The following is a 25,469-nucleotide window of genomic DNA, read 5'->3' as shown; positions in this document are numbered from 1 at the left end:
CATGAACAACAGTGACCAATGAAATGTATTTATAAAAATAAAGTGACATTGCATGAAGGAACTGAAGATATGGTGGCTAAATTCACTGATGACAGAAAGATAGGGAGGAAAGTAAGTTGCCAAGAGGATGTAAGGAGGCTACAAAGTGACATAGATGGGTTAAGTGAGTGGGCAAAGATCTGGCAAATGGAGTATAATGTGGGCAAATGTGAAATTCTCCATTTTGGCAGGAAGAATAAAAAAGAAGCTTATTATCTAAATGGTGAGAGATTGCAGAGTTCTAAGATCCAGAGTGATCTGATGTTCCAGTGCATGAATCACAAAAGGCTAGTATGCAGGCCTAGCAAGTAATTAAGAAAGCTAATAGAATGTTATAATCTTTTGTGAGGACAATTGATTACAAAATTAGGGAGATTATGCTTCAGTTGTACGGGACACTGGTGAGGCCACATCTGGAGTACTGTGTACATTATTGGTCTCCTTATTTAAGGAGGGATGTAAATGCATTAGAAGCAGTTCAGATTGTTTACCAGACTAATACCAGGAATGGGCAGATTGTCTTATGAGGAAAGGTTGGACAGATTAGGCTTGTATCCATTGGAGTTTAGAAGAGTAAGAGGTGACTTGATTGACACCTTTAAAATTCTGAGGGGTCTTGACAGAGTGGTGTGGAGGAGATGTTTCTTGTGGGAGAATCTAGAACTAGGGGTCACTGTTTAAAAATAAGAGGTCGCCCATTTAAGACAGAAATGAGGAGAAATTTTTTTCTGAGGGTCATGAGTCTTTGCTTTCACTGCCTTTTGAGGAAGAGTTCCAGAGTCTGAATATTTTTAAGGCAGAGCTAGATAGATTCTTGATTAATAAGGGGGTGAAAGGTTACCGGGGGTAAGCAAGTATGTGGAGTGGAGGTTACAATCAGATCAGCCATGATCTTATTGAATGGCGCAGGAAGATCAGGGGGCCGAGTGGCCTACTCCTCCTAATTCGTATGTTTGTATGACAATCAGTATTGTTATCTTGGGGCCTAAATTAGACAGCTGCTTTTTCAAAAAAAAATCCTTGTAATAGGCTACAAATTCTAGATGATCACTGGAGGCTTTTGCTTCGGTGTTTACCAGCCCGCCCACAATGTTCCTCTTCAGTAAAATGAATAGGATGGGTTGTGGTGGTGAAGTAAGAAGCTGCTAACCGCACAAGCAGAAAGCCCCAACTTTATAACTATGTGTACCTGGAATTGTGCTAGGCAGAGGGCCATCACAATACAAACCTTACAGCAAAAAAAAAAATCAGCAGTATTATTTACATGATATTTTAGTTATTTTTATGCACTGCTAATTTTTGCTAACATTTGGCATCATTCTCAAAACATATACATTAATAGGATCTGGACTGATAACTCTATCCCACATGATCATTCAGTCTACAACTGGTCAAGAGTAACCTGGACACTCAAGGCCCAGGCTTATGCCCCACTTCCCTAAGTTCTTTCAGCCCTGCCTTGAACCACTTCTTATATCCTCTCACCTTCAGTATTCACAGCTCTCATTGCCCGTTTAATCTCCCAATCACAGGTAGCTCATTCAGTGGCTCATGACCCCAAATTTTCCCCCTGTTTGGGGGGCGGGGGGGGGGGGATGTGCGGGAGCTGGCGTGGGCAGGCGGGTTCCTGATTGGCGCCCTTGGTTGGGGACACGTCGCCATTTTACATGGGCGGGCCAATTAAGGCTCGTCCAGTGTGACATCTGCTCGGAAGCACTGTGCGCTCCCTGTGTGGGCAGGGGGGGGGCGGGGGGGTGCTATTCCCTGAGGCTGGAGTGTGCTCTTTCACACACGCGTTCACACACCTCAAGGTTGGACAGGCAGGTCCATTGATTGATTCAATTACTTTATTATTGGCCTTAAGTGGCTGTTGACAGGTTGGCAGGCGCGCAGCCGACTCGGCTCCGTGTGTGCTGACCTGAAAACGTAAGTGACGCTGGGTGATGTCGGGACGCCCGCCCAACATCACCCCGCGTCATTTTACGTGTCAGCGATTGGGCCCCACCCCCCTGCTCGCCAACCGAAAGGTGCAGCCCCATATGTCTTTAAGCGCTCAACTTTCTCAAGTACTTCCAAAACAGAAATTCTCCCTGTTCTCACCATCCTCTTCAATTCTGCTAAACCCTCAATCTGATGAGCACTCTGTCATCCCTTTTCTCAATTTCTTCCAGACTAGGCTCTTTCTCTCATTCTCAGTGATCCGAAGCCTCACGTTTTTCTGCACAAATACTTCCAAATTCTTGATCTCACCCAGTTTAAACACTCCAGCCACACTTTGGCTGGGAGCATTTACGCTGACACAAGTAGCCCTAATGAACCATAAGCACAACTTGTACACAGGCTCCCAGCCTCCTTTGTGCTTGTTGAACACATGAGGGGTGCACTGAGAGACTCAGATGCATTGCAGACCTCAGACTTCTATGGCAAATACTTCATGGCCACCTGCTCTTGCATTATCTGTCTCACTGTGTTATAAATCACATAGTGTACAAGGTATAATACATCAATCATTATAAAACAGTATTTCTTCTGGCTCATAGGATTAGATTTTGACTTAGCTTGATAAAATAGAATGTGATTGTGAATCGACAGCCTGTTTTGCATCTTTCCAGAAATAAAAAACGTGGGAGATGTAAAATGGGCTGCTGATTCATTATCACCCATTTTACACTACCACACAGGCAGAATTTACCCCACCGTGAACACTGTTACTGGGCTTCCACGAGTTCATGATGACGATCAGCACTTGCTAATTTCATAACTGCAGAGGAAAGGACACAGAATTTTCAAAAAAAAAACCTGAAGTTTGCACATTTCAGGTATAGTTTACACAAGCTGCAAACTGTGCAGTCACCATTTTATGAATTGAGTGCACTGGTTATGCTACAAGTAGCAGATTGAGACCAGTATCAGTATCAAGTGTCTAGGGCTGCCAGGTGCAAGTTAAATAGTTGGTCCCAGATGAGGTTATGCCAGTTAGATGGTGGAAGGACATTGGGCAGGAATCAGGAACTGAAGCAAAGCTGCCAGGGGTAAAGTGCAAGGCTACTTGCATTCTCTCCTTTTTTTTAATTGGAATGACAGTCTTCTCTCCTGTGCCCATTCTATTAAGGTCACTTGTAAGGTTAATGTACAATTGACTAACAGAGAAAATAAAGTTGAAATAAATCATCGTGCTCCAGTGGGCGATCCACAAGCTTTTTAAATTTGTTTCAGGCTAGCGGGAGCTATACAGAACCTGACTTGAAGTCAAAGGAGGTGTAAGGTTACCTCCTGGGACTCATCACCTTCCCAAACTAGATTTGAGTTGTATCATTGAGGTTAAACTTGGGCTGAGTATCAACATGTGTGTTCCACCCATTTGTACTGGCTGAGTGCTCTAACTCGAGGGACTAAGCACACATCACCAAAGAAAACTAGCTGAAGAAATTTTTAACTTTTATTTCTGTGGGAGTAGGAGAGGCATTTACTGGCCCACTGCTGGCCCATGTGGAGTTTATGCCACCCTTCACTAACCAGGATCACTTCATCATCACCACCCCATCACCTCCAGTCAACCATCAGACACTGACTGCGACCAGCCCAGCATAGAAACTAGCTGATTACCTTCTCTCAGCCAATGAGCTGCCTAAGATGGGCTTGGACCTCATGACAAATAGAATGGGCTGACAAAGGGTGCATTCTGCCTGGCAACAATCCATTGAGTGCCAAAAGTTAAAATTATCCCATTACTCAAGAATTCTCACGTCTGTATGTTGGATTGGCAAAACAATGCCTGGGTTCACCAAACAGGTATGGCTGGGGACCATATTAAAGGCCCTGAAACCAGCCTTGACTGACATCGGAAGGCCATGTTGGGCCATTAGACATGGTAGAATGCTCTCTTTTCCCCAATCTGTGTTTGGGGATGAACGAGGACCTGGCGTATTTTTCAAAGTGGCTGTCACATCAGCCTAATGCTAAGTCCCTTGTGATACAGAACATGATTGATGGTGACTATGGAGAATTTCAAACTCCCAGCCTTCTGTCTGAAAGTGCACCAGATCGGTGCAGGGATGTAGAAAATGGGTAGCGTAGAAAGAAAAGTGAGATGAAATAAATTCTACAAACTGTTTTAAGCTTGCATTTTAATTGTCCATATTATATAAAAAATTGCAGATTTCATTGAATTTGGTCAATATAAATTAAAGATAAATTAATATATCGAGGAATCCACAGCTTTGCTTGCCCATCTCTTGGCTTAAGACAGATACATGAACATGACAATTAATGTTCAACAATGGTTTATGCTGTGCCAACCCTTGCTCTGAACTGTAATATTTTAAGTACAATATCATCTTTGATCAAACACAGCCTTTCATTTAAAGGCAAGTTTCATTTAAGGAGGGGAACTTTTACAAGTGGGCATGTGACATTACACTCATCTGTATGTTGATAGGGCTTTTAAGGAAACTCCATCTACTGGTTTGCTGTTTAACAAGAAATATCCATGTGCAGTTAGTTTGTCAGCATTGGTGGTTTAGTGTAAAATCGTAAATTAATCTTTGGCAAGAAAAAAAACAAAGTATGGTTATTTAAAATTAATTCAGCTCTCTGTTGTACTATAACATGAGAGGTGACCTTATTGAAACAGCTCAGATTCTGAGGGGGTTTGACAGGGTAGATGCTCTGAGGATGTTTCCCCTCATGGAAAAATCTAGAACTAGGGGGCACAGTTTAAAAATAGGGAGTTGCCCATTTGAGATTGAGATGAGAAGGAATTTCTTCTCTCCGAGGGTCATTAGTCTTTGGAATTCTCTTCCGCAGAGAGCGGTGGAGGCTGGGTCATTGAATTTATTCAAGGCTGAGTTAGACAGATTTTTGATCTGCAGGGAGTTGAGGGTTGTGGGGGACAGGCAGGAAAGTGGAGTTAAGGCCATAATCAGATCAGCCACGATCATATTGAATGGCAGAGCAAGCTTGATGGGCAGAATGGTCTACTCCTGCTCCTATTTCTTATGATCTTATAAATGGTTCTTCAATGCAAGTCCCCAAAAAGGTCATCATATTTGGGTAGCTCCTTATATCCAAAAAGTGAGAAGATGAAACCTGTGACGTCCCGGTCAGGGTGTTTCTAGTGGAATGGGACACTCAACACAGTGTTCATTGTCTCTCTGTCTTTCACTCTTTCTCAATTTAGAAAGTCAATACTGTGAGGTTCCCATTTCCAAAGGCCTGAGAACTGATGTAACTAATCACACATGTGGCTAGCAGGTTTGAGTGCTAAATAGTGCTGAGACTTGAACTCGCAACAGGGGAAATGTTTTAATTGCTAAAATACTGCGATGACTACAGGTCTGATGTTAAAGAACACCAAACCATAGCCTTCAAAGCCTGATGGAAAGGTTTATTCAAAGTGTTCATTCCTCAAATAACTCTCCAGTAATAAGCACTCCATGTGTCAGCACACCACCTTTCAAGTACATCCAGTTACAATTTTCCTTCCAAATATCAAGTGCCCTTGTATAAAACAATTTGGATAGCATAGGATCTTAAATTGTGAATATTCATTTCTTTAAAAATCAAACAATGTTATTAAAAACAAAATTATATACAGATTATTGTTTTTACTTACAATATACATTTTATAATAAGTAATATAAAATACATAATCCATCAGTTTAAAAAATATACATAATATAAGAAATATTTATTTGAAATATATAAGTATATACAATAATCTCTAACACAATTAAATTACAATAATATCCAAAAGGAATACCAAGCAAATAAATTATACACACAATGAAATGCCAGACCTGGTATTTATTTAGTGCATGTTTAGCAGTACTGCAGATGAGGTTCATTACATCAGAAGACGATTTCTCTACATTCTTCAGTGCCGGCCAAAGAGGAAATCTATGGAATCAGCAAAAGAAAAGACTATTTCTCATCATTCTTTTCATCTTTTGAAATATAATGCTTCATCTTCTCATAATGGTGTCATGATTACTAATCCACTGCTGCTGCCTTTTGAGAGGGAAACTACTGGTGAAAAACCTATTACCTCCCAATCTCTAATGTCAATCCATACTTTGAGTACCCTCACAGAGTGTTGGCAGATCTGAGTCACAGGGAATGAAACTTACCTATCGGAATACCCACGGAGGTTGTACCTAGAAAAACACCCCAGGTAAAAACTTAAAAATGTAACAACCAATAAAATGAATAGTTTTCCCAAATGTCAATGGCTCCCTATGGTAGAGTTGCCCCATTTTTTCTGGCTATAGATAATCTGTGCCTTCTACCTCTCTGCAACAGGCTGCAGTGCAGATTCCTGCTTCATGGTGGAATGAACCTTACTTTGCCATTGTTAGCAGTCAGTGGGAGGAACTGAAAGTTCCAGTTGGACCTTTAAAATTGAATCAAAGTTCTTGTGTTTTGAGTCTGGTGCTGCGGAGTCAGCCTCACAATGTAAATTCCAGCAGAACCATATTAAAGTGGTTCTGTAACATAAAAGAAAAAACAAGAAATACACACAGCTTTACAGTGTCTTTCACAATCAGGGAGTCACAAAGTGCTTGAAATATAAGATCCTGAGGGGCTTGACAGGGTGGATGTGGAGAGGATATTTCCTCCTGTGAGAGAATCTAGAACTAGAGGTCACTGTTTAAAAATAAGGAGTCACTCATTTAAGACAGAGATAAGGAGAATTATTTTCTCTGACATTCTTGACTCCTTGGAACTTCCTCAGAAGGCCATACGGAAGCAGAGTCTTTGAATATTTTTAAGGCGGAGGTAGATAGATTCTTGATAAGCAAGGGGGTGAAAAATTATCGGGGCTAGGCAGGAATGTGGAGTTGAGGTTACAATCAGAGCAGCCATGATCTTATTGAATGGCAGAGCAGGCTTGAGAGGCTGAGCGGCCTACTCCTGCTCCTAATTCAGATGTTTGTATATATGTTTACAACCACTTTTGAAGTGCAATCTTTGTTATAATGTGGGACACGTGGCAGCCAATGTGTACACAGCAAGATCCCACAAATACCACCACTGAAATAAATGACCCAAGACATTTGTTTTAGCTATTGATTGAGGGACCAATGTTGGCAAGGATTCTCCTATTTCTCCACATATTTCAGACCACAAAGAAAATCACTTCTACGCGTTGTCCATGTAGAATTTTAGCACTGTAAATATGAAATTAATTTTAATCTTTTGCTTCAATTACCTTCTCAGACAATTCCAAAGGCTTTGTAAAATTGGAGATTTGCTTTCTCTCCATGGTGAATAGTTTTCTGTTCTATCACTTGCTAATGTAGCTTCTAAAAGATAACAGCTCTCACCAATGAGCTGTCAGCCTCTAGTGAAAAATATTTTATTTTAGCTGAGTTGGCCAAAATTCTTCTCCAAACACTGACTAAAATCTACTTCTGTTCAAAGTGGGTAGGGTGTGTGAGGGGTGTCGGGTGTGGGGGGAGGGGTGTGTGGGGGGTGCCATTGTAGTATCAGTGGAGAGATGGCTTTGTGCACCAGCCTGTCTTAGTCTGACGTCTGAGTCATATTTGCTTACATACTGGTGGGCCTCATCAAAATGCCCCATCTCACCATTTACTGAAGGCAGGAAGTCTTCTGAATCTTATGTTGAACTGGTCCAACAGGTTGGGTTTAGTTGGGGTGGGGCAGGGACGAGGCCTGGCAGTGTTCCCAAGTTTTGTTCTGAGCTCTGGAGGACGTTCTAACCCATGCTTTTATTAAGTAAATGCTCGATTTCCTTAATGCTCAACTTGCTGGAAATTCTGCTTCTATTCACATATTGTAGCTCAATCAGAATGCTGACACCTATGTCCTCATTCAATCAAAAGACTATATGCTTCCATTACTCTGGTTTTTAGTAGGCTCCACTGTTTTCCTGTCTATGAATCAATTTCAAGATCCTTGTCCTTAACTTTAAATGTTTCCCGGAGCCTTATGTCTCTGTTCGCAGCCTTTAACATTAGTCTACTCTTTTTTCACTCTCATTGTTCCAACTCTAGTGGCCAGTTTTCCAGCCAGTATGTTTCTACATTTTCAAATCCCTGTGTTGCAAATCCTCCTTTCCTGCTTTCAACTAATATGTTTCCACCTTAACTGTTCTTTTGGCCCTGCCAATTCCATTCTACCTGATTTTCCTCCTACTCAATGTTAATTCTTTTCTCCTTTCTCTAAGGTGTTCTGAAGCATTCTCAAATTCAGGCATGGTATTCATGCAATATTGTTGACAGACTCAGTTGATTAGAAGGCAATAGGAGAAATTACTTTCTGCCATTGATATAAGCAATTTGAATCTAACCATTTCTAATCTTATGGAGGCAGTTGGAGATAGAAAGTAACTGTCTTACTGGACTCTGGCTAAGTCAGTATCAGTATGTTGACTACAGTGGACCAATTCAGAAAATAAGTTAACATGCTTATCTGATATTAAAGCCCAAAGGCCACACAGTCATTTGTACTCGTGCAGTCTGATATTACTTCCTGGAAAATATTTCCTGTCAGCAGGCAATGAATCCACCTCCCTTCTGCCTGCTGACTTTTCCACTATTAATGTGTTTAATCAGGAACAACAGAAAGCTGGCAATGAGGGGAGGGCAAGGGGTTCTAGTTCAACATATGAGGAAGGGCCACCAAGCATTGGTTCTTATTTCCTTTCTCTAACATGCACCCCACTGTGATATCCACTTCCCATTCCGTGTGATCATGAGATTAAAACGAGCCTTTCAGTCCTAAAGATGCTGGAATGAAAGCAATTTTTAAATCTGTTACTGGAAAATAAGACCAACTTTGGTTCTTTGTCAACTGGCATTAACACAAAAGGCTAATTGGGTAATTGGTCAGGAATTCCTTCAAATTTCCATAACTAATTTTCTCAGTAACCAGTTTAGAACAGCAACAGGGAAAGCAATTCAAAGGTAGAATCAAAACATTTGTGAGATATTGAGCAGGTTAAGGTGAGGGCAGAATAGAATGCTTCTCTGCCTTCCTACACAGTGCTAGGCACTCCCAGGTAGGCGTCTCTCATCAAGATTGTTGATGGTAATTACTATTGAATTATGGGCAGTTTAGTACTGTCACTCGTAAGAACTGGGTTAAGATTATCCCAAGTTACTCTGTGTGGAGTTTTTATACAACTAGGGGGAGGAAGCTTTCAACTCAAGAGCCTGGGTTGGTTTCAAACCTAGGTCTGAGGTAAAAGTACAATATTCAGGCACATAACTCCAACCAGACATTGAGTAAATGATTTTACTTAATGAAATGCACTGAAAACATAGCTAGTATACTTGCTGTTAAAAAGAACATCAAGACTATTGAGTCCATCATCATATTATACTATAATTAACAACTCACCTTTGGTGACTAACTCAGATGAATTTGTGATAATTGAATACTTCAACAATAAACAAAATGCTGACTATTGCATGGAAAAGTTACCTGCAGGAACTATTTGCATACCTCTGTGATACTCTGGGTTGACATTCTCATATATAGGAAACAATGGATTTTCTTGTTCACCTCGTAGCTTTCTACTCCTTAAAACATCTCTTGTGCACAAATGTAAATATGCATACTGACACTGAAAGAAAAGTACAGGCAGAAATTAATTTTCTCTCTTTTAAAAATCCTCTTAAAGTTTTTAAATCATTTACCTGATGGCTCTCTTATTGCTTTAATGCTGGCATTAAGATTATTATAGATAAACTGTGCAGCTTGTTCACAGGTTTCACCCTTGAAAACATAAGGCCGAAAGAAAGCTCTTCTGCCTATCTAGCCTTATCTTGTCACATTGGGTTTTTTTTTGTCTCCTCTTTCCATACACATTCAACTAATTGATTGATGGAAATTTCAGCATTAATGAAGGAATTGATTTTCTTTTGTGTTTAAAATTTTATTTTGCAATTCAATATTGTACTCTTTCCTCTCTTTGGCATTCCATGGGCTACTTGAATTCCATGAATTACTGTGCAAAATGGGATTGCGGCAAAGTTATGTCAGTGGCTTGGGAGCAGAACCAGGGAAATCTGGGGACATGGCTACTTGAAGTACACCAAATAAAAGGAAGAGAGTTTGTCTTTTTTACATCATGTTTCTGGGGGTGGGGGTGGTTTCCACACATCAGGAGAACCACTTGATCACTCCCTTACTGGTTGTCTTTCAGAAAGTTTATCACTTGCCAAATGTTATTACACTGTGAGGGAATTCACACAAAAATATGTGACCAGGTCCTAAAAACATTCCCATTTTTGTTTATTCATGCCCTCAGCACGAACTATGAGTCCAACTTTCTTGGATGTACTGCTGCACGTGCATGAAGTTCAGGGCGTTTAACAGTACATCCCATTTTGCATCAGATGTGGATTTCCATTTGGATTTAGGACGGATGCAATAACCTCTGCCTGAAGTAGACGAGAGCTTTATTGTAATATTAAAATGGTACATGACTGAAGTAACTAGGGCCTAGAAAAAGTTGGGAGCAAATCCAATGACAAGCATGAATCAAGCTTAATGCCTGATCAAGAGGGCCATGCAAATTGGTCCTCCAATGTCAACAGGGTGTGACAAGTGTGCTGGGGTTGCCATTTTCATCAGAGGGGTAATGCATAGGTTGTGAAAAAGATGAGGTTCATCCAGTTGGGATTCCAGCACACGAGCAACCGTGAATCTGGGTTGTGGGGGGAGGCATGCACAAGCACTGGCTATCAGGGGCCTGCAGCTTTAATGTGGAGCCAGTTTTAATTGTGCAGCTCATGGCTCCACATTCAGGTAAGTACAAAATATTTTTATGTAGCTTTTTAGTGGCCACCATCAGTATTCCTCTTAAAGCCAGCTGTGCACCATACATGGCTCAGGCTGCAATCAGGTGCCAACTAATTTTGGGAATGGGCCTGAAATAGGTGTTAAGCCCTCACCCCACCCCTCCAATTTTGCACAGGCAATGGGCCTAGCACCTCTTTCAGGGAACCCTATATTTCATGCACACATACATAGCATGGAACGCAATGCCTCACAACATATCGGACCTTTCAACCATTCATTTCTGCAGTTGAAAAATGGATGCGGCACAATCCTTTGTGTCTTTTTCTGGATATTGCAATATCAGATCAAATTTTATTCCCCCACACACAGCAGAATCTTGTTGAACAGAGTGTGCTGATGGCAGCACCATAAGTGAGTGTGACTTTCGCTTGGAGGTGGAATTGCTGGCCATGTGCAATCGTGGCGGCCAGCAAAGCAAATGAGAAACACGTACTTTCAGATTCATGACTGGTTAAAGGTGGCATGCATCAGGTAAGGTGTTCTTCTTGGTGGATTTGGAATGAGTAGCAGCTGCTTTTCTTGCTTGGGGAATTTTGTTGGACCATGGCATTGGAGGTTGAAGCGTTGCATTGAGCTCAGGTGGTGACTGCCAAGGTTGGGGCGTGGCTGTCCATGAAAGGGTGGGTGGTGGTTGTCCAGGGATTGGGGCGTTCCTGTCCGAGGGAGAGAGGTCAGGTCATGGCAACCCTAAGAGAAATCATGGGGAACGTGGGAACATAGGCTTAGGAGCAGGTGTAGGCCATTCAGCCCCTTGAGTCTGCTCTACAATTCAACAAGGTCATGGCTGATCTGGTATGGTCTCAACTCCACTTTCCTGTCTGCACCCATAACCCTTGACTCTCTTGTCGATCAAAAGTCTGTCTAACGCTGCCTTGAGTAAATTCAATGATCCAGCCAACACTGCTTTCTGGGGAAGAGAATTCCACAGTCTAACAGCTCTCTAAGAGAAAAAAAGTTCTCCTCAACTCTGTCTTAAAAGGGAGACTTCTTATTCTTAAACTGTGCCCCCTAGTTCTAGATGCCCCCACAAATGGAAACATCTCTTGGTATCTATCCTATCAAGTCCCCTCAGGATCTTATATGTTTCAATGAGATCACCTCTCATTTTTCTAACCTCAATGGGTATAGGCCCAACCTGTTCAACCTTTCTTCATAAAATAAGCTCCTCATCCCAGGAATGTGTCGACTGAAACTTCTCAGAGCTTCTTCTAATTCAATGATATATTTTTTTAAATAAGGAGACCAAACTGTACACAGCATTCCTCATCAAGGCCCTGGTGCAGTAAAACTTCCCTATTTCTATATTCCTTTCCCTTTGCAATAAATGCCAACATTCCATTTGCCTTCCAAATCACTTGTTGTACCTGCATACTAACTTATTGTGATTCATGTACCAGGCCCCCAAGATCTCTCTGTACCACTGAATTTTGCAATCTCCATTTAAATCGGATACTGCTTTTGTATCCTTCCTGCCAAAGTGGACAAGTTTACGTTTACACACCTTATACTCCATCTGCCAAACTTTTGCCCACTTGCTTAACCCGTCTATATCCCTTTGCAGACTCTTTACCTCCTCTTGACAATCTTACTTTCCTTCCTATCTTGATGTCATCACCAAATGTAGCGACCATACATTCGGTTCCTTCATCCAAGTCTTTGAAGTAAATTGTAAAAAATAGATGACCCAGCACTGATCCCTGTGACACTCCACCAGTTACAGCTTGCCAACCCAAAAAAGACACATTTATCCCTACTCTCTGCTTCTTGTTAGCTAACCAATTCTTTATCCATGCTAATGTCTTACCCCCTGTGCCATGTAATCTTATTTGGTGTAGTATCCTTTGATGTGGCACCTTATCAAATGCCTTTTTGAAATCCAAATGTACCACATCTACAGATTCCCCTTTATCCAACTTGCTTGTTACTTCCTCAAAATGTACTACTCTAAGAAATCCTCCTCTGTCGCAGCATCAAAAAGCATGGAGTGCATAAGACCCCTCCTGTCTGAAGTGAGTTGTGAAGAGAAGGCAGGCAAGAATCTGGTCAGCATAGTCTATTTGGCCCCTTTTCCTGGCTTAATGACTATGGGCCAATGGGGAACCCACTGTTGTGTATCAACCAAACCCTGGTCTCCTCCCACCCCATCTGGTGGTTTGATGGTGAAAGGGTGGCAGCTCTAGGTTAACAGTTGACCAAGGGTGACGGTGGGTGACTTGAGGGTCACAGGAGGAAGGAAGTGTCAAAGATGAAGAAGGGAAGATCAAAGGTGACTGAGGAAAGGTGCAGGGGGATGTTTGCAGCTCCATTGTCAGAGTAGAAGTGTCCAGGGTCATTGCTGCAATAGCAGGAAAAGGACCAAGAAATATGTGAATCTCTGACTAACTAATGCAAGATGGTTCATTTCCATATTATATCGCTTCGTAATTAATTCCCAATTATGCTCAAATTTTCTGCATCCAGAGTTAATGTGCTCCTTCACACATTTGAATTTGGAACTTGGAGATGTGAATAATTATGTAAATAAGTTGATCCCGGAGAAGTGAATTTTACTGTCATTATTGCCGGTCTGGTTAGATTTGCATCATTTAGGACTGCCATGCCCATAAACAAAAATCCTCGCCATGATGCCTGGTTATGAGATCTCCCCCACAATAAAGACAGTCCGCTCGAGATAACCTGAGATGAGCATTAAAAAAAACAACATGCTAGTGTCCATTTAGATGTTGCAAAAGTTAAATCACGTACGATAGAATTATGTTACAGTGCTATCAACTCCCATTACCTCAGTTTGCACCATATGAACCCTGTGAAGCCTCAGGTCATAAACTGTCCCATAAATGTCCACAGAATCTTTGTTCTCCAAATGCTGAAGGATTCTGTCTAAAGCGATAAATGTGCCTGTCCGACCGACTCCAGCACTGTGTAAAAACAAAGCAAAATCTAAAATACACAGCAAAGGAATAAACAAATGGAACAAAATATAGTTCTATCAGGAGATATTACCATATTGTCCTTTATCTTGAGATTCTGAATTCAAATCCAGTCCAAACTAACAGGGTAAAAACTCTCTCCTCACTATTTGCATTGAATTTGGCTGATTTCTGTCTAATTCCTACTGGTGCAAGCTCACAGCACAAAATTGTTTAAAACTTGATTATGAGGGAGATCAGAAGAACTGGAAACTTCACACTCGTGCTATAGGGGTTATGTCAAGTTATAACCTAACTTTTCCTTCTTCTGCCATGTTTGAGGTTAGGGTTAAGCTCTAGCGTTGGAGAGATGACGGTCAAGGGGCCTTAACCTGCAGCTGGATGAGATACGTCCAATTTAGGAGTGCTTGTTGGCCAACACCACAAGCTTAAGCTGGAAAAATGTTCCACTCCCAACAGACATCCAGATATTAACTTAAAATGTGTAGAAAATGGTATCTGTGAATAAGTAATAATTAATCACTAAAGCATTCAATTTACAATGGTGGTAATATGAGTGAAAAAGATAGCAGTCATCACTGCCACAATTTTTCTCACAATACAAAGAACTTGACTGAACCATCAAGAGTGGTTTGAATTATTGCATGGTTGTCATTAAAACCCACCAGGGGTAATTTTGGCAAAAAGCTGAAACCAGGCACTACATGGTTGCTGTGTTAATCAAGGACACCTGTTTGAAAGTCTGGATTTAGCACATAATTTTGGTCCTAATTGATGATTATTATAATTCGAAGTTGCCTGGATGTACTAAATCAGACACTTGCAAGTTTAGCACTCAATTAATGATTAGACAAAATTTTATGGAGCAGGATGTGTGGGATCCTCATACCCGCTTTCGCCTAAGGTGTGGAGTGCTCTGGCTGGCACACAATGGCACGCTGCAGGGTGGGTCAGGGACTGAGGGAGAGGGCACACAGGTCCTTGGAAGCAGCGCTGGAGGCCTTGGTGAAGGAGTTCCCTAGGAGGAGGGATGTCTTGTCGCCACAGGCAGGAGACATGTTATCTCACTCGCCTCTCCCTCTCTCCTGCAGCAGCTGGTGCTGCTCTTCTTGGCCTCATCTCTTCTTCCCATTCCTCCTGTAGACCAAGATCAACCCCTAGTAAGATGACCATGATCAAGCTCTCAGTTTCTCCTGGTGACTCCTACAAGATGCCCAATGAGGTAGAGTGGAACAGCACAGGTGAAATCCTCAGAGAATTTCCTAAATGAATTTTGATAGTGTTTTGGTGAAGTCTCGACCAAGTCTCCCAAAAGTGTCCTAAAAGTCTCCTGACGTGCTTCAGCGGCATTTAAACCTGAAACGGTGATATCCCTTTAAGTGCTTGAAACCTACATCAATGCTTTGCTTGGTTCCAAACTGCTCGCCGCTGTTAATGGAGTGCATTAGGATAAGCGCTAGCCACCAAACTGAGACACAGCCTCCTCAGTGAGCCCTATCAGATATTTTAAGTGGTAAGCAGCAACATGATCAATGTAGAAAATTTGAATATCATTGCACTTTCTGTAATGATTGTGTCGGAATGTTTTGCAATGTTCTTTTAGATATTTTATAAATAAAGTATATTTTTGCACCAAAAAAAATCAGCCCTGTAATGAGCCTCCTGCTGTTCCTGGTGATGAAACTGATGTTTCTCTTTGGCCTTCACCTCCTCAGAGGATCATTAGCACCTATACAGCCTGCTGAAAATCACACCCATCACCTCATAAGCTATCTTTGCAGTTAGTCATTCAGTTTTGGAACAAGAAAAAAATCACTAATAATTTGTACCTGCAATGTATAACTGTGGGTCCAGAGTTGGGTGTTCTGTTAATATAATCTCTCACTGTTCGCACAAACTGGATTAAAGATTGTGCTGTTTCTGGCACGCCATGATCTGGCCAAACAGTGTAGTGGAAGTGACGAACAATTCGAGCACAGTCAAGTTGATCCTCCTAAACAATAAGAACAACAATCTTAAATAGGTGGTGTTGCTTGTTCTCCTTCATCCCAAAATACTGTGGATAAACTGGCTGAATGTAAAAAAATATAGAACATTGATAAGTTGGTGAAACATGGAAGCCTGCTTTCTATAATGAAATCATAAATACATTCACATTTGACAGTCAAAAAAGTTGGAGATGCAACGTTTAAATAAAAGGGATTTGATTGACTAATATTCTTAAAAGACATTTACAGATTCTTACATTGCATATTTTGAACTCTCTAATTGTCCACTCGGGTAGGACTGATTCTGACAGCATCTGGACAATGAGATCTCCATAATACAAAGCATCATGATCAAAGGGCCAGTAATGATCGCATTTTACCTGTTCATGAAAACACATAAAGCAATCTGTCACCAGGATTTTAAGTTTGCACAACCCAACAAATAGGCAGTTACAATTTCAACATATGAATGATTCTTAAAAAAAACTCCCCGGGTTTCCATTGGGCTTCTTTTCATGTCCAGCCTTAACTTTGACAGAAACCCCAGGCAAATGATGATAACGGCTATTAAGGCTGTTTGCCTTGGGTTGCCATCAATTTTTGGCTGTTACAGCAGAAAGTTGTGAAACCTCCATGAGTTTTAGAAAAATTTATTCTCGGGATGTGGATGCCTCTGGCAAGGTTGGTATTTATTGCAGATTCCGAGTCGCACTGAGAAAATGACAGTGAACCTTCTTCTGTTTTGATACAACTGAGTAACAGGAGTTAGGCCACTTCAGACAGCAGTCACAAATCAATCACCTTGGTGTGGAACTGAAGTAAACATGGACTGGGCTGAGTAAGGACAGCAGATAGTCTTCCCGAAAGGACCAGTTGGATTTTTAGAATAATCCCCATAGCTTTACGTCACTTTTACAGATACTGGCCTTTTTATTTCCAGGTTTTTTTCATTAACTTAAAATTTTCAAACACCCATGATGGGATCTGAACTGCTGTTTTGTGAATTATTAGTCTAGTCCTCTGGATTAACAGTCCAATAACATAACCACTACATTACTGTACCCTTCATGTTTTACTGGACATGCAAGGCAGTACTCGGCCTACATTCATATAACATAATTTGTAAACAGTGCAGATGTTTTTAAAGGAATACTAATGGCAAATGCTTACCCTTCCCTTTTCTACACATTGTGTGACCATCACGATATTATGAACATTTTGTTCCCAAACCATTTTCCAGAAGTCATCTTTGGTACCAGGTAGAGGGCCTTGAGTGGCAATGTATTCCCTTCGAAAGTTGCATCCCTAAATTTCCCAAAGGCAGGTTACTTTATACATACTGAAACATTAAAATCTGAATGATGTTGAAATTCAAAAAAACAACTGAGCATTATAAAATAACTATGTATACTGAAAACAATAGTCCAGCTTACTGGTATATAACTGGCGTTGATGTAGTCTGAACAAGGGTCATCATCGACGTAAGTTAATTTCACCCTTGTCGAGTCATCTAGTAGCAAACAGTAACAGAACAATGAATAAATATCAAACTATGGTTTTGTACCTAAATATTGATTATACTTTAAAAATGACAAAGGTGTTTAGCATATACAGAAGTTAAGGTAATTTAACCTAAAGTGTCGAAATGGAGCTTTCCTTCTCAACTTCACTTTACTACCCACTCCCCATATCATTTGATTCGGCAGACCAAAATCTATCTCCCAGCCTTGAATATGCACAATAATGGAACATCCACTATCCTCTGTGGTAAGGAATTCCAAAAATTCATAACCCTCCCGAGTGAAGAAATTTCCCCTTAACTCAGTCCTAAATGATCAACTCCTTATTCTGGGATTGTACCCCCACCTGTGATCTAAATTGCCCAGCCAAAAGCAGGAGTGCTACCAACTGAGCCAAGCTGACGCTGAGGGAAAAGAGTATTAGACTAGACTTTAAAGCAAACTGTACAATCAAGATCCAAGATAAGTCAACTGCTACGATATAATAGCAAACTACAAGCATCATATTTCTGAATAAGTCAACCACTGTATCACTAAATTGCCAATTAGGCCTCTTCGTGATTCTAGGTGATAATGATTCGATGCCCTGCTATATGTTTCTCCCAATGATAACAAGTTCTACACCAAAACCCAAAATCTTGATTGCTCTCATAGCCTATGCACCTTAAAAAAAAAATCCAGTGATGAAATGGTTAAACAAGTACATTGAGTTTGCCAGTCAACATGTAATGCTATCAGCACTCTAGAGCTCAAATTATAAAATATTTCTATTTGGTTGACACTAAATTCTAGCTTCAAAATGCTTCATCTGTAACAGTGGGTGACATGAGAAACATTACACTTACAAGGCAGAATATTGTTGTATCGATTTTTTCCTCTATTCTCGGGTAAAAGTGCTGTGTCAAAAGACTGGTTTCTTCCAATGTCTTTTAAATCCTTTCGAAGAGAAAGCAATAACTCAGTATAATACAGTCAGGGAGTTTTTATTAATAGTGTTACCTCTCATCACACAAAATCAAGTAAATATGTTTATAATGTTTCTAAAGATAAAAACTGCTGTCCCACCTCATACTCCTCAGACAGGAGATAGCTGGAATCTGCTTGTAGCTTGGTAAACTGAGTTTCGAACTGGCTTGCCTTAATTTCTCTGAAATAAATTTAGTGGAGTAGATTTATGAGAAACATAATTTCAATAAGTATGCTGAGATTCGCATGTCCATGATAAATAATGTTGGAACAAACCTGGAATTTGGTGGTTGCCTGAAAAAGAAAAGAAAAAAGAAGTTCCAGTGAGCATTTTTATTTCAAAAGTTCTTGATTTGAAGAAAGAAAGTTATTGCAGTGAAGCTCTGGCTCAGAAAGTTCTTACCTTCCCTGTACAAGAGGGACATTGACAGATGATGGCCTGTCTTTTGGCTTCGACACTGGTCTAGATTCAACACCCCTACAATCATAAATAGATTGAACAAGAAGATAAGAATATTTGGAAATAGGAGGAATAGCATTAGCCCAACAAGCCTCCCACATTCTACTGTCTTTAAACTTGAGGCCTCTAAAACTGCTGTCTATGTGTTAACTCACACCAAATCCCATTCCCCTGTCACGCCTGTGCTCACTGGCATACATTGGCACCCAGTCAATCAACGTCTCGACTTTAAAATTCTCATCTTTTTTTCCAAATCTCTCTGGTCTCACTCCTCCCTAGTTCTGTAACCTCTTCAGGCCCACAACCCTCCGAGATATCCGTGCTCCTCTAATTCTGGCCTCTTGTGTATCCCCAAATTTTAATTCTCCTTATTAGTGGCTGTGTCTTCAGTTGCCCAGATCCCAACCTCTGGAATTCCCTCTGAACAACACTTCATCTCGCTTTCCTCCTTTAAGACACACCCTAAACCTACCTCTTTGACCAAGCTTTTGCTCATCTGACCTAATATCTCCTTATGTGGCTCGTCAGTGTAATTCTTTGTTGTATAATGCTCCAGTGAAACTCTTTGGGATGTCTTATTATGTCAAAGATGTTATGTAAATATAAGTTGTTGTCTTGGCAGATCAACCCACTTCTCCAGCTTCACTTTATATTCTTCAACTCTGCCACCAAAAAGTCATCCAATTGTTTTTTGAAGGCATTTATCCTCCTTATATGTATGATCTTTCTTGGTTAATGATTCTACAACTTTCTACATAACCTTTCTATCCAATTCCCCTATTTGTAATTTTTAAACTTGCCTCCTTTGGTAATGAAGCCCTCACTGTTGAGAGCAATGTGCTTGGATTAACATTGTGAACTGCCTGCACAATCTAGATGACTTCAGTTAGATTTTGGTAGAATAGGTTAAAAGTGTTAAAACCCAGTGGTTGGACATTTTCTTGGAGGTGCTCTTGGCTTGACTGCTGTAACTTTTGGGGAAAGGTGCTGGAGGCCACCCTTACACATCTAAACAGACTGCAGCTCCAAGAAAGTTATGGCAGTGGATTGGGAGCAGCTCCAAGAAAATAGTGTTCAAATTTAACCCAGCTGCAGTAATGAAACAAAAGTCAATCACCTAAGATACTGTAACCACGGAGTGAATGTCAGTGGAGTAAGCTTTTTCCTTTGGTGCTCCTGATGCATGATGTGCAAAGAAAGCATTAGAGATTAACATTTATACTGCTGAATCCTATCATGCTGCAGTCGACTACAGCCAGGAGGTTCCTCATGGCTGCTCTGACTCTCATGTCACTACTTTGCCAACAGTGCAGCGGAATCTCTGGTAATCAGGTTTCCACTGCATGAACGGCAATGTGATGGTGGCAGAGCCGGGGCCAGCACCAAGGATTTTCATGGCCTAGTTCGAGGCACAAGGAGCTTCAGAGTTTCAAGTAGATCAATTTGAAATACCAACTTTGTCAGAAAACTGCCAAAATACTCACGTTGGCTTCACTTTTCTCCTGCAAACAATTATAGCCATGACAGAAATGAGGACAACAATCAGGAACACACCAGCACTTGCTCCTTCGATGACGCCCAAGAGAGGCTCTAAAGACAGGACACAAAAAGTTGTTAACCACTTTGCTACATGCAGGTTAAAATCCATTTCAATATGTATTGAATATCTATTGGGGATCTGCTGACTTTACAGGAGATAAGGTTACAAGGTTTGCCCCTCTAAGATGTTTACAGTGGTTTGCACAAGCAAGCACCTACCTGCCTCTGTAGTTATAGGCAAGGAGAAATAGGTGTCTGAAAACAGGGGATTGCTCATATCATCAAATAGCTGAGTGAAGGCACGAACACTGATTCTAAAAGAATAATCCATGCATTAGTTTTGCACAGTTGTAAAATTTTCAGAACAAAAACTTTGTCAGAAAATGAAGCAAGCAGCCAATTCTTCTTAGAGGTCTGACCTGTACGACGTTCTAGATTTTAAAGGCCCATCGCAGAATGCTTCCTGATCCTTCTCACATTTCCCTCCCAGCCTATCCATCTGCGCCCCGATTTTTATTTTAAATGTTTGCAACGTGCCGTCAGGATTTTCTGCACATTTGCTTGAAAAATAATTTGTTTGATAGTTTCGGACCGAGTTGTTCCTTTTGTATTCCAGGTAAGATGGCAAGGGGTGCTGTTTTTCTGGCTTCATATTTTCTATACCTAAAAACAGAACAAATTAGACGTATTGAAATAAAGTACATTACATCACTTCAGTAAAACCCTTATATGTACAGCCCTGGTGAAGGGGACAGTCCAAAACATTAACTTCTTTTTGACCCCGATTGGCTTGCTATGTGTTTCCGGCACTTGCTTTTTTTGTTCCAAATATGCAACCTTATTTTGGTTTTCTACATCGTTCAACACATTTTTTTCGTAGTGATGTCCTAACTAGGTCCATTTGTGTTCCAATATTACTGCATGATTCCCTTTGCTTAAATATGCAGCAGCCCTACAATGCACAACCCATACAAACACACATATTATACTACAATCACTAACCCAGTTTCCAAAAGGGAATTTGCATTTTCAGTTGTCATTAGTACTGTATGTCTGCAGTTCCTTATTCCTATTTACATTAAATAACTGGGAGGATGGATAGACAATTTTTTTTTCAATCATTGGTAAATGGAATTAAATTTCTATTTATTTTTAAAGTTGTAACCAAGACTACAAAAAATGACATTAGAAAATAATCCTTTCAGCTTTTTTGATGAAACTGGCTTCGGAGATTCCAGAATGTTCAAAAATTTCACAAGTCACTAGGCTGGGTTTTCATAATCCTAAGAATGTAGGCATGAAAAGTGTAGGACTTTATGTTTGTATTATTATCCTTCCTGAGAAGGCAATGCTGGGAAGCTAAGATGGGAATTGATATTGGTTTCAAAGAGCATGAAAATTGTGAGAAGGTAACAGATTGTTTCTGGTGGAGCACAGGCAGAGAATTTAAGATAATCGTGACAAGAATTCAAAGGGAATTTAGAAAAAATGTCTTTACTTGCAACATTTTGTGATTCTCTGGAGCAGATATTCACTTTGTGCAATAGTGTAATGTGGGCATGCCACTGTTTTAGATCCCTCCTGATTTTTTAGAGAGAGGGAGAAAGTCAGTCGAGCAAGAATGATGGGTTGGACAAGGATAAAACAAAATAGACAATCCAAAGCTGTAAATCAAAACCAGTTAGATTGGTAGCTTTACAGCCTTCTGGACTGAATATTGAGTTCAACAACTTTTAGATCATGAACTCTCTCCTCCAACCCCACCCCCTTTCCGATCCCCCTTTTTTCCAACAATTTATATAGATTTTTCTTTTCCCACCTATTTCCATTATTTTTAAATGTATTTCCATCCATTGTTTTATCTCTACCTTTTAGCCTATTTCGATCCCTTCCCCCCACCCCACCCCCACTAGGGCTATCTGTACCTTGCTTGTCCTGCTTTCTAACCTTAATGTCACCTATTAGCACATTTCTTAGCTAATATCACCACCGTCAACATCTCTTTGTCCTTTTGTCTGACATCTTTTGGCTATCTCCACCTATCACTAACCCAGCTCTACCTGTCCCCCAACCCCTCTTAAACCAGCTTATATTTCACCTCTTTTCTATTTTTCCTTTGTTCTGTTGAAGAGTCATACAGACTCGAAATGTTAACTGTGATCCTGTTCGCAGATGCTGTCAGACCTCTGAGATTTTCCAGATATTTTTATTTTTGTTTCAGTCAGATTGTATTATCGTTTGGCTCAGGTTTACCTAATTTTCTAATTGTAGCAGCTAATGCATAATTTTTTTCAAGTTTGGTGGAAGAGGGGTTTATGTGGCAGGGGTGAGTTGGGGGGTTGGGGGCAGGTTGTGGGTTGGGGGAAGTCGCAATGGTAGCTGAACTGTGTTACTAGAGACTTAATGGATATGAGTATGTCATGGTTGGAAAAATATCTAACTTAAAACAATCCAAATTCAAAGTAATCTCTCTTTAATTATGTACTGGGAAGACTCAACCCATTTGTCCGGTCCCCGCCAAAAACTCTGCTCCCTTATCACCAGTTCCATCCCTCCTCTTGGCAGCTGCCTGGGACTGAACCAGACTATTCTCAACCTTGGTATCGTATCTGACCCTGAGGTGGGCTATCAACCACATATTCGCACCAGTCTCCACCCTGCCTCCACATGTTTTTGCTCTGAAACCATCATCCATGTCTTTGTTACATTTAGACTTGACTATTCTAACGTGCTACTTGCTGGTCTCCCACATTCTACCCTCCGTAGACTTGAGGTGATGCAAAACTCGGCTGCCTGTCTTCTAAATCAAAACAAATACTGTTCACCCATCACCCTGGCTTCTGGTCAAACAACACCTCATTCTTAAAATTCTCATCCTTGTTTTCAAATCCCTCCTTTACCTTGCCCTTCCCTTTCCCTCCAGCCCTACAACCCTCGGAGATATCTGGGCTCCTCTAATTTTGGCCACTCAAACATCCAGTTTTAATTATTCCCACCAATGGTGCCATACCTTCAGTTGCTTAAGCCCAAATCTCTGGAATTCCCTCCCGAACTCTCTCCATCTCTCTACCTCACTTTCCTCCTTTAAGACACTCCCTAAAACCTACATCTTTGACCAAGCCTTTTGGTCATCTGCCCTGATACCTCCTTAGGTGGCTCAGTGTCATTTCTGTTTTATAATGTCTCTGTGAAGTGCCCTGGGTTTTATTACAATAAAGGTGCTAACTAAATGCATCTTGTCGTTGTTGTTAAAATACACGCAACACCCATAATAATACTAGAATTTAACATTCAAATGCAGTTGAGATACCTTAATTATGTTTACTTCTGCCCTCCCTGCCAAACTTAACCTATGAAACTTTTTGATCCTCAGTCATGATCAATAGGCAGAAAACATATGAACATTAGCGGGCAGGAAAAGACCAGGCTTGTGGTATCATGCCTGCCCCATGCTGTTAATGCAGTCCTCACACTAAAAGGACAACATTCGCCATAGTTGGGGGAGGCGGTGCCATAGGGGTATTGTCTAGAATCCCAGGGTAATGCTCTGGGGACCCAGCTTTGAATCCTACCATGGCAGATGGTGCAATTTGAATTCAATAAAAATTGAAAGTCTGATGATGACCATGAAACCATTGCTGATTGTCACAAAAACCCATCTGGTTCACTAATGTGCTTTAGGGAAGGAAATCTGCCACCCTTCCCTGGCCTGATCTGGCCTACATGTGACTCCAGGCCACAGCAATGTGGTTGACTCTTAAATGCTCTCCGAACAAGGGCAATTAGGGAGGGGCAATAAATGCTGGCCTAGGCAGCGATGCCCACATCCCATGAACAAATAAAAAAAAGTTTTGGGTGTAAAATTATCTGGGGTGAGCTGGTGATCTTCTGATCTATTCTCCTAGTGAACTAGAGTCCTAGTCTAGAGTGCCTGTTTGTAGAATTGGCTCATGTCTTTTTCGGAGTTATGTAAATGTTCACTAGTATTAGTTAACAGCACAAATCATGTCAAATAATACTTACCTTCCGATTCATACACTATGACAGTGAAGTACTTTATGGCTCCATTGACATCACTGAACCAACTACAATTAAAATTGAAATGTATGGTGGATTTGGTAATAACAACTGCTTTGTCATCAACTCGGATATGTGAAGGTGGAGGAGGTGGACCTGAGGGAAAAAATATATTTAGTTAACCTTTGTTGTAAGCTTTATGTACAAACCAAATAATGCTGAGCAACTGTGATGCCATGCTGCTTTGTCATGTGTTGCTCGTTAAATTATTAGAGATATTAAGCAAATAAAAGCAAAATACCACAGATGCTGGAAATCTGAAATAAAAACAGGAAATGCTGGAAAGTCTCAGCAGGTCTGGCAGCATCTGTGGAGAGAGAAACTGAGTTAACGTTTCAAGTCTATATGACTCTCCTGCAGAGCTGAAGTGAGGTAGAAATGTGATCTGTTTTATACTGTTGAAGAGAGGGGGTGGAGCAAATTAGAAGGTCAGGGATAGGCGGGAACTCAGGAGAGGTTTAACAAAGATGTTACGGACACAAGACAAAGGGAGTGGTAATGATAGTGTTAAAGACTGAGGCAGGTGCTAATAGTGGCATAAAGGTCAGAAAACAGAATGTGTTAATAGCAGAACAAGGGTCAGCGCTCTCTGAAAGCAAAACATAAGAACAATTACAGACTGGCCCTGTGGGGGGAGGGGTTTGGGGAAAAAAGATATTAAGCACCACGAATTGAGATATGTTAAAGGAAAGATTAACTGTACAATTGAAAGGCTCCACTGTTGAACTTCTCACAAGTAACAGTGAATGCACTGCTGCTTACAGTTTTAAATGAAAGCAATTGAAATGTATCCTTGAGGGAAGTCATCACATGTATTCTACGATATGTGAGAATCCTTTTTATTAAACTCATTTAAGCTCTTCACTGGAAATATCACAGGTACTTCAGTGTAGAATTTCAAGCAAAATGAGTTATTCTAAATAGGACAATTATTAATGATTACATATATAATATTTTAATAAATGGTTGATAAATCATGGTGTTATGCGTTGGGCAAGGGAAAGCAGCAATGTGCAGGATTACAGTTTTTTTTTAAGGGGATGAAGCAATGTAAGAGTTGAAATACGAGGCCCAGTAACAGCAGACTAGATAATCAAGGGCTGGATTTTCGTGGAGGTGG

The 25,469-nt window shown here is 40.7% G+C and overlaps 1 protein-coding gene across 3 annotated transcripts in view; it reads right to left on the bottom strand.

Moving 5' to 3' along the window:
- Positions 1-5,566: 5,566 nt before the first annotated feature.
- Positions 5,567-25,469, bottom strand: part of ptprb (protein tyrosine phosphatase receptor type b) — a 103,657-nt gene continuing 83,754 nt past the window's right edge. For all 3 annotated transcript variants that reach the window (XM_041216117.1, XM_041216118.1, XM_041216119.1), the window contains 15 exons: positions 24,296-24,445; positions 20,692-20,935; positions 20,492-20,586; positions 20,218-20,323; positions 18,677-18,751; positions 18,550-18,567; positions 18,373-18,454; positions 18,153-18,243; positions 17,221-17,297; positions 16,958-17,092; positions 16,045-16,167; positions 15,629-15,792; positions 13,652-13,787; positions 9,508-9,628; positions 5,567-5,937 (listed from right to left, as the gene is read on the bottom strand). In XM_041216117.1, the coding sequence (XP_041072051.1) occupies positions 5,915-5,937; positions 9,508-9,628; positions 13,652-13,787; positions 15,629-15,792; positions 16,045-16,167; positions 16,958-17,092; positions 17,221-17,297; positions 18,153-18,243; positions 18,373-18,454; positions 18,550-18,567; positions 18,677-18,751; positions 20,218-20,323; positions 20,492-20,586; positions 20,692-20,935; positions 24,296-24,445 (1,640 nt within the window). In that variant the 3' untranslated portion in view covers positions 5,567-5,914. The remainder of the gene's footprint in view (positions 5,938-9,507; positions 9,629-13,651; positions 13,788-15,628; positions 15,793-16,044; positions 16,168-16,957; positions 17,093-17,220; positions 17,298-18,152; positions 18,244-18,372; positions 18,455-18,549; positions 18,568-18,676; positions 18,752-20,217; positions 20,324-20,491; positions 20,587-20,691; positions 20,936-24,295; positions 24,446-25,469) is intronic.

This window comes from Carcharodon carcharias, chromosome 21 (genome assembly GCF_017639515.1).
Source record: "Carcharodon carcharias isolate sCarCar2 chromosome 21, sCarCar2.pri, whole genome shotgun sequence".
In the NCBI taxonomy this organism is placed as follows: domain Eukaryota; kingdom Metazoa; phylum Chordata; class Chondrichthyes; order Lamniformes; family Lamnidae; genus Carcharodon; species Carcharodon carcharias.
Note: the sequence above shows the minus strand (reverse complement) of the source record. Positions and strands in the feature narration are given on the sequence as shown.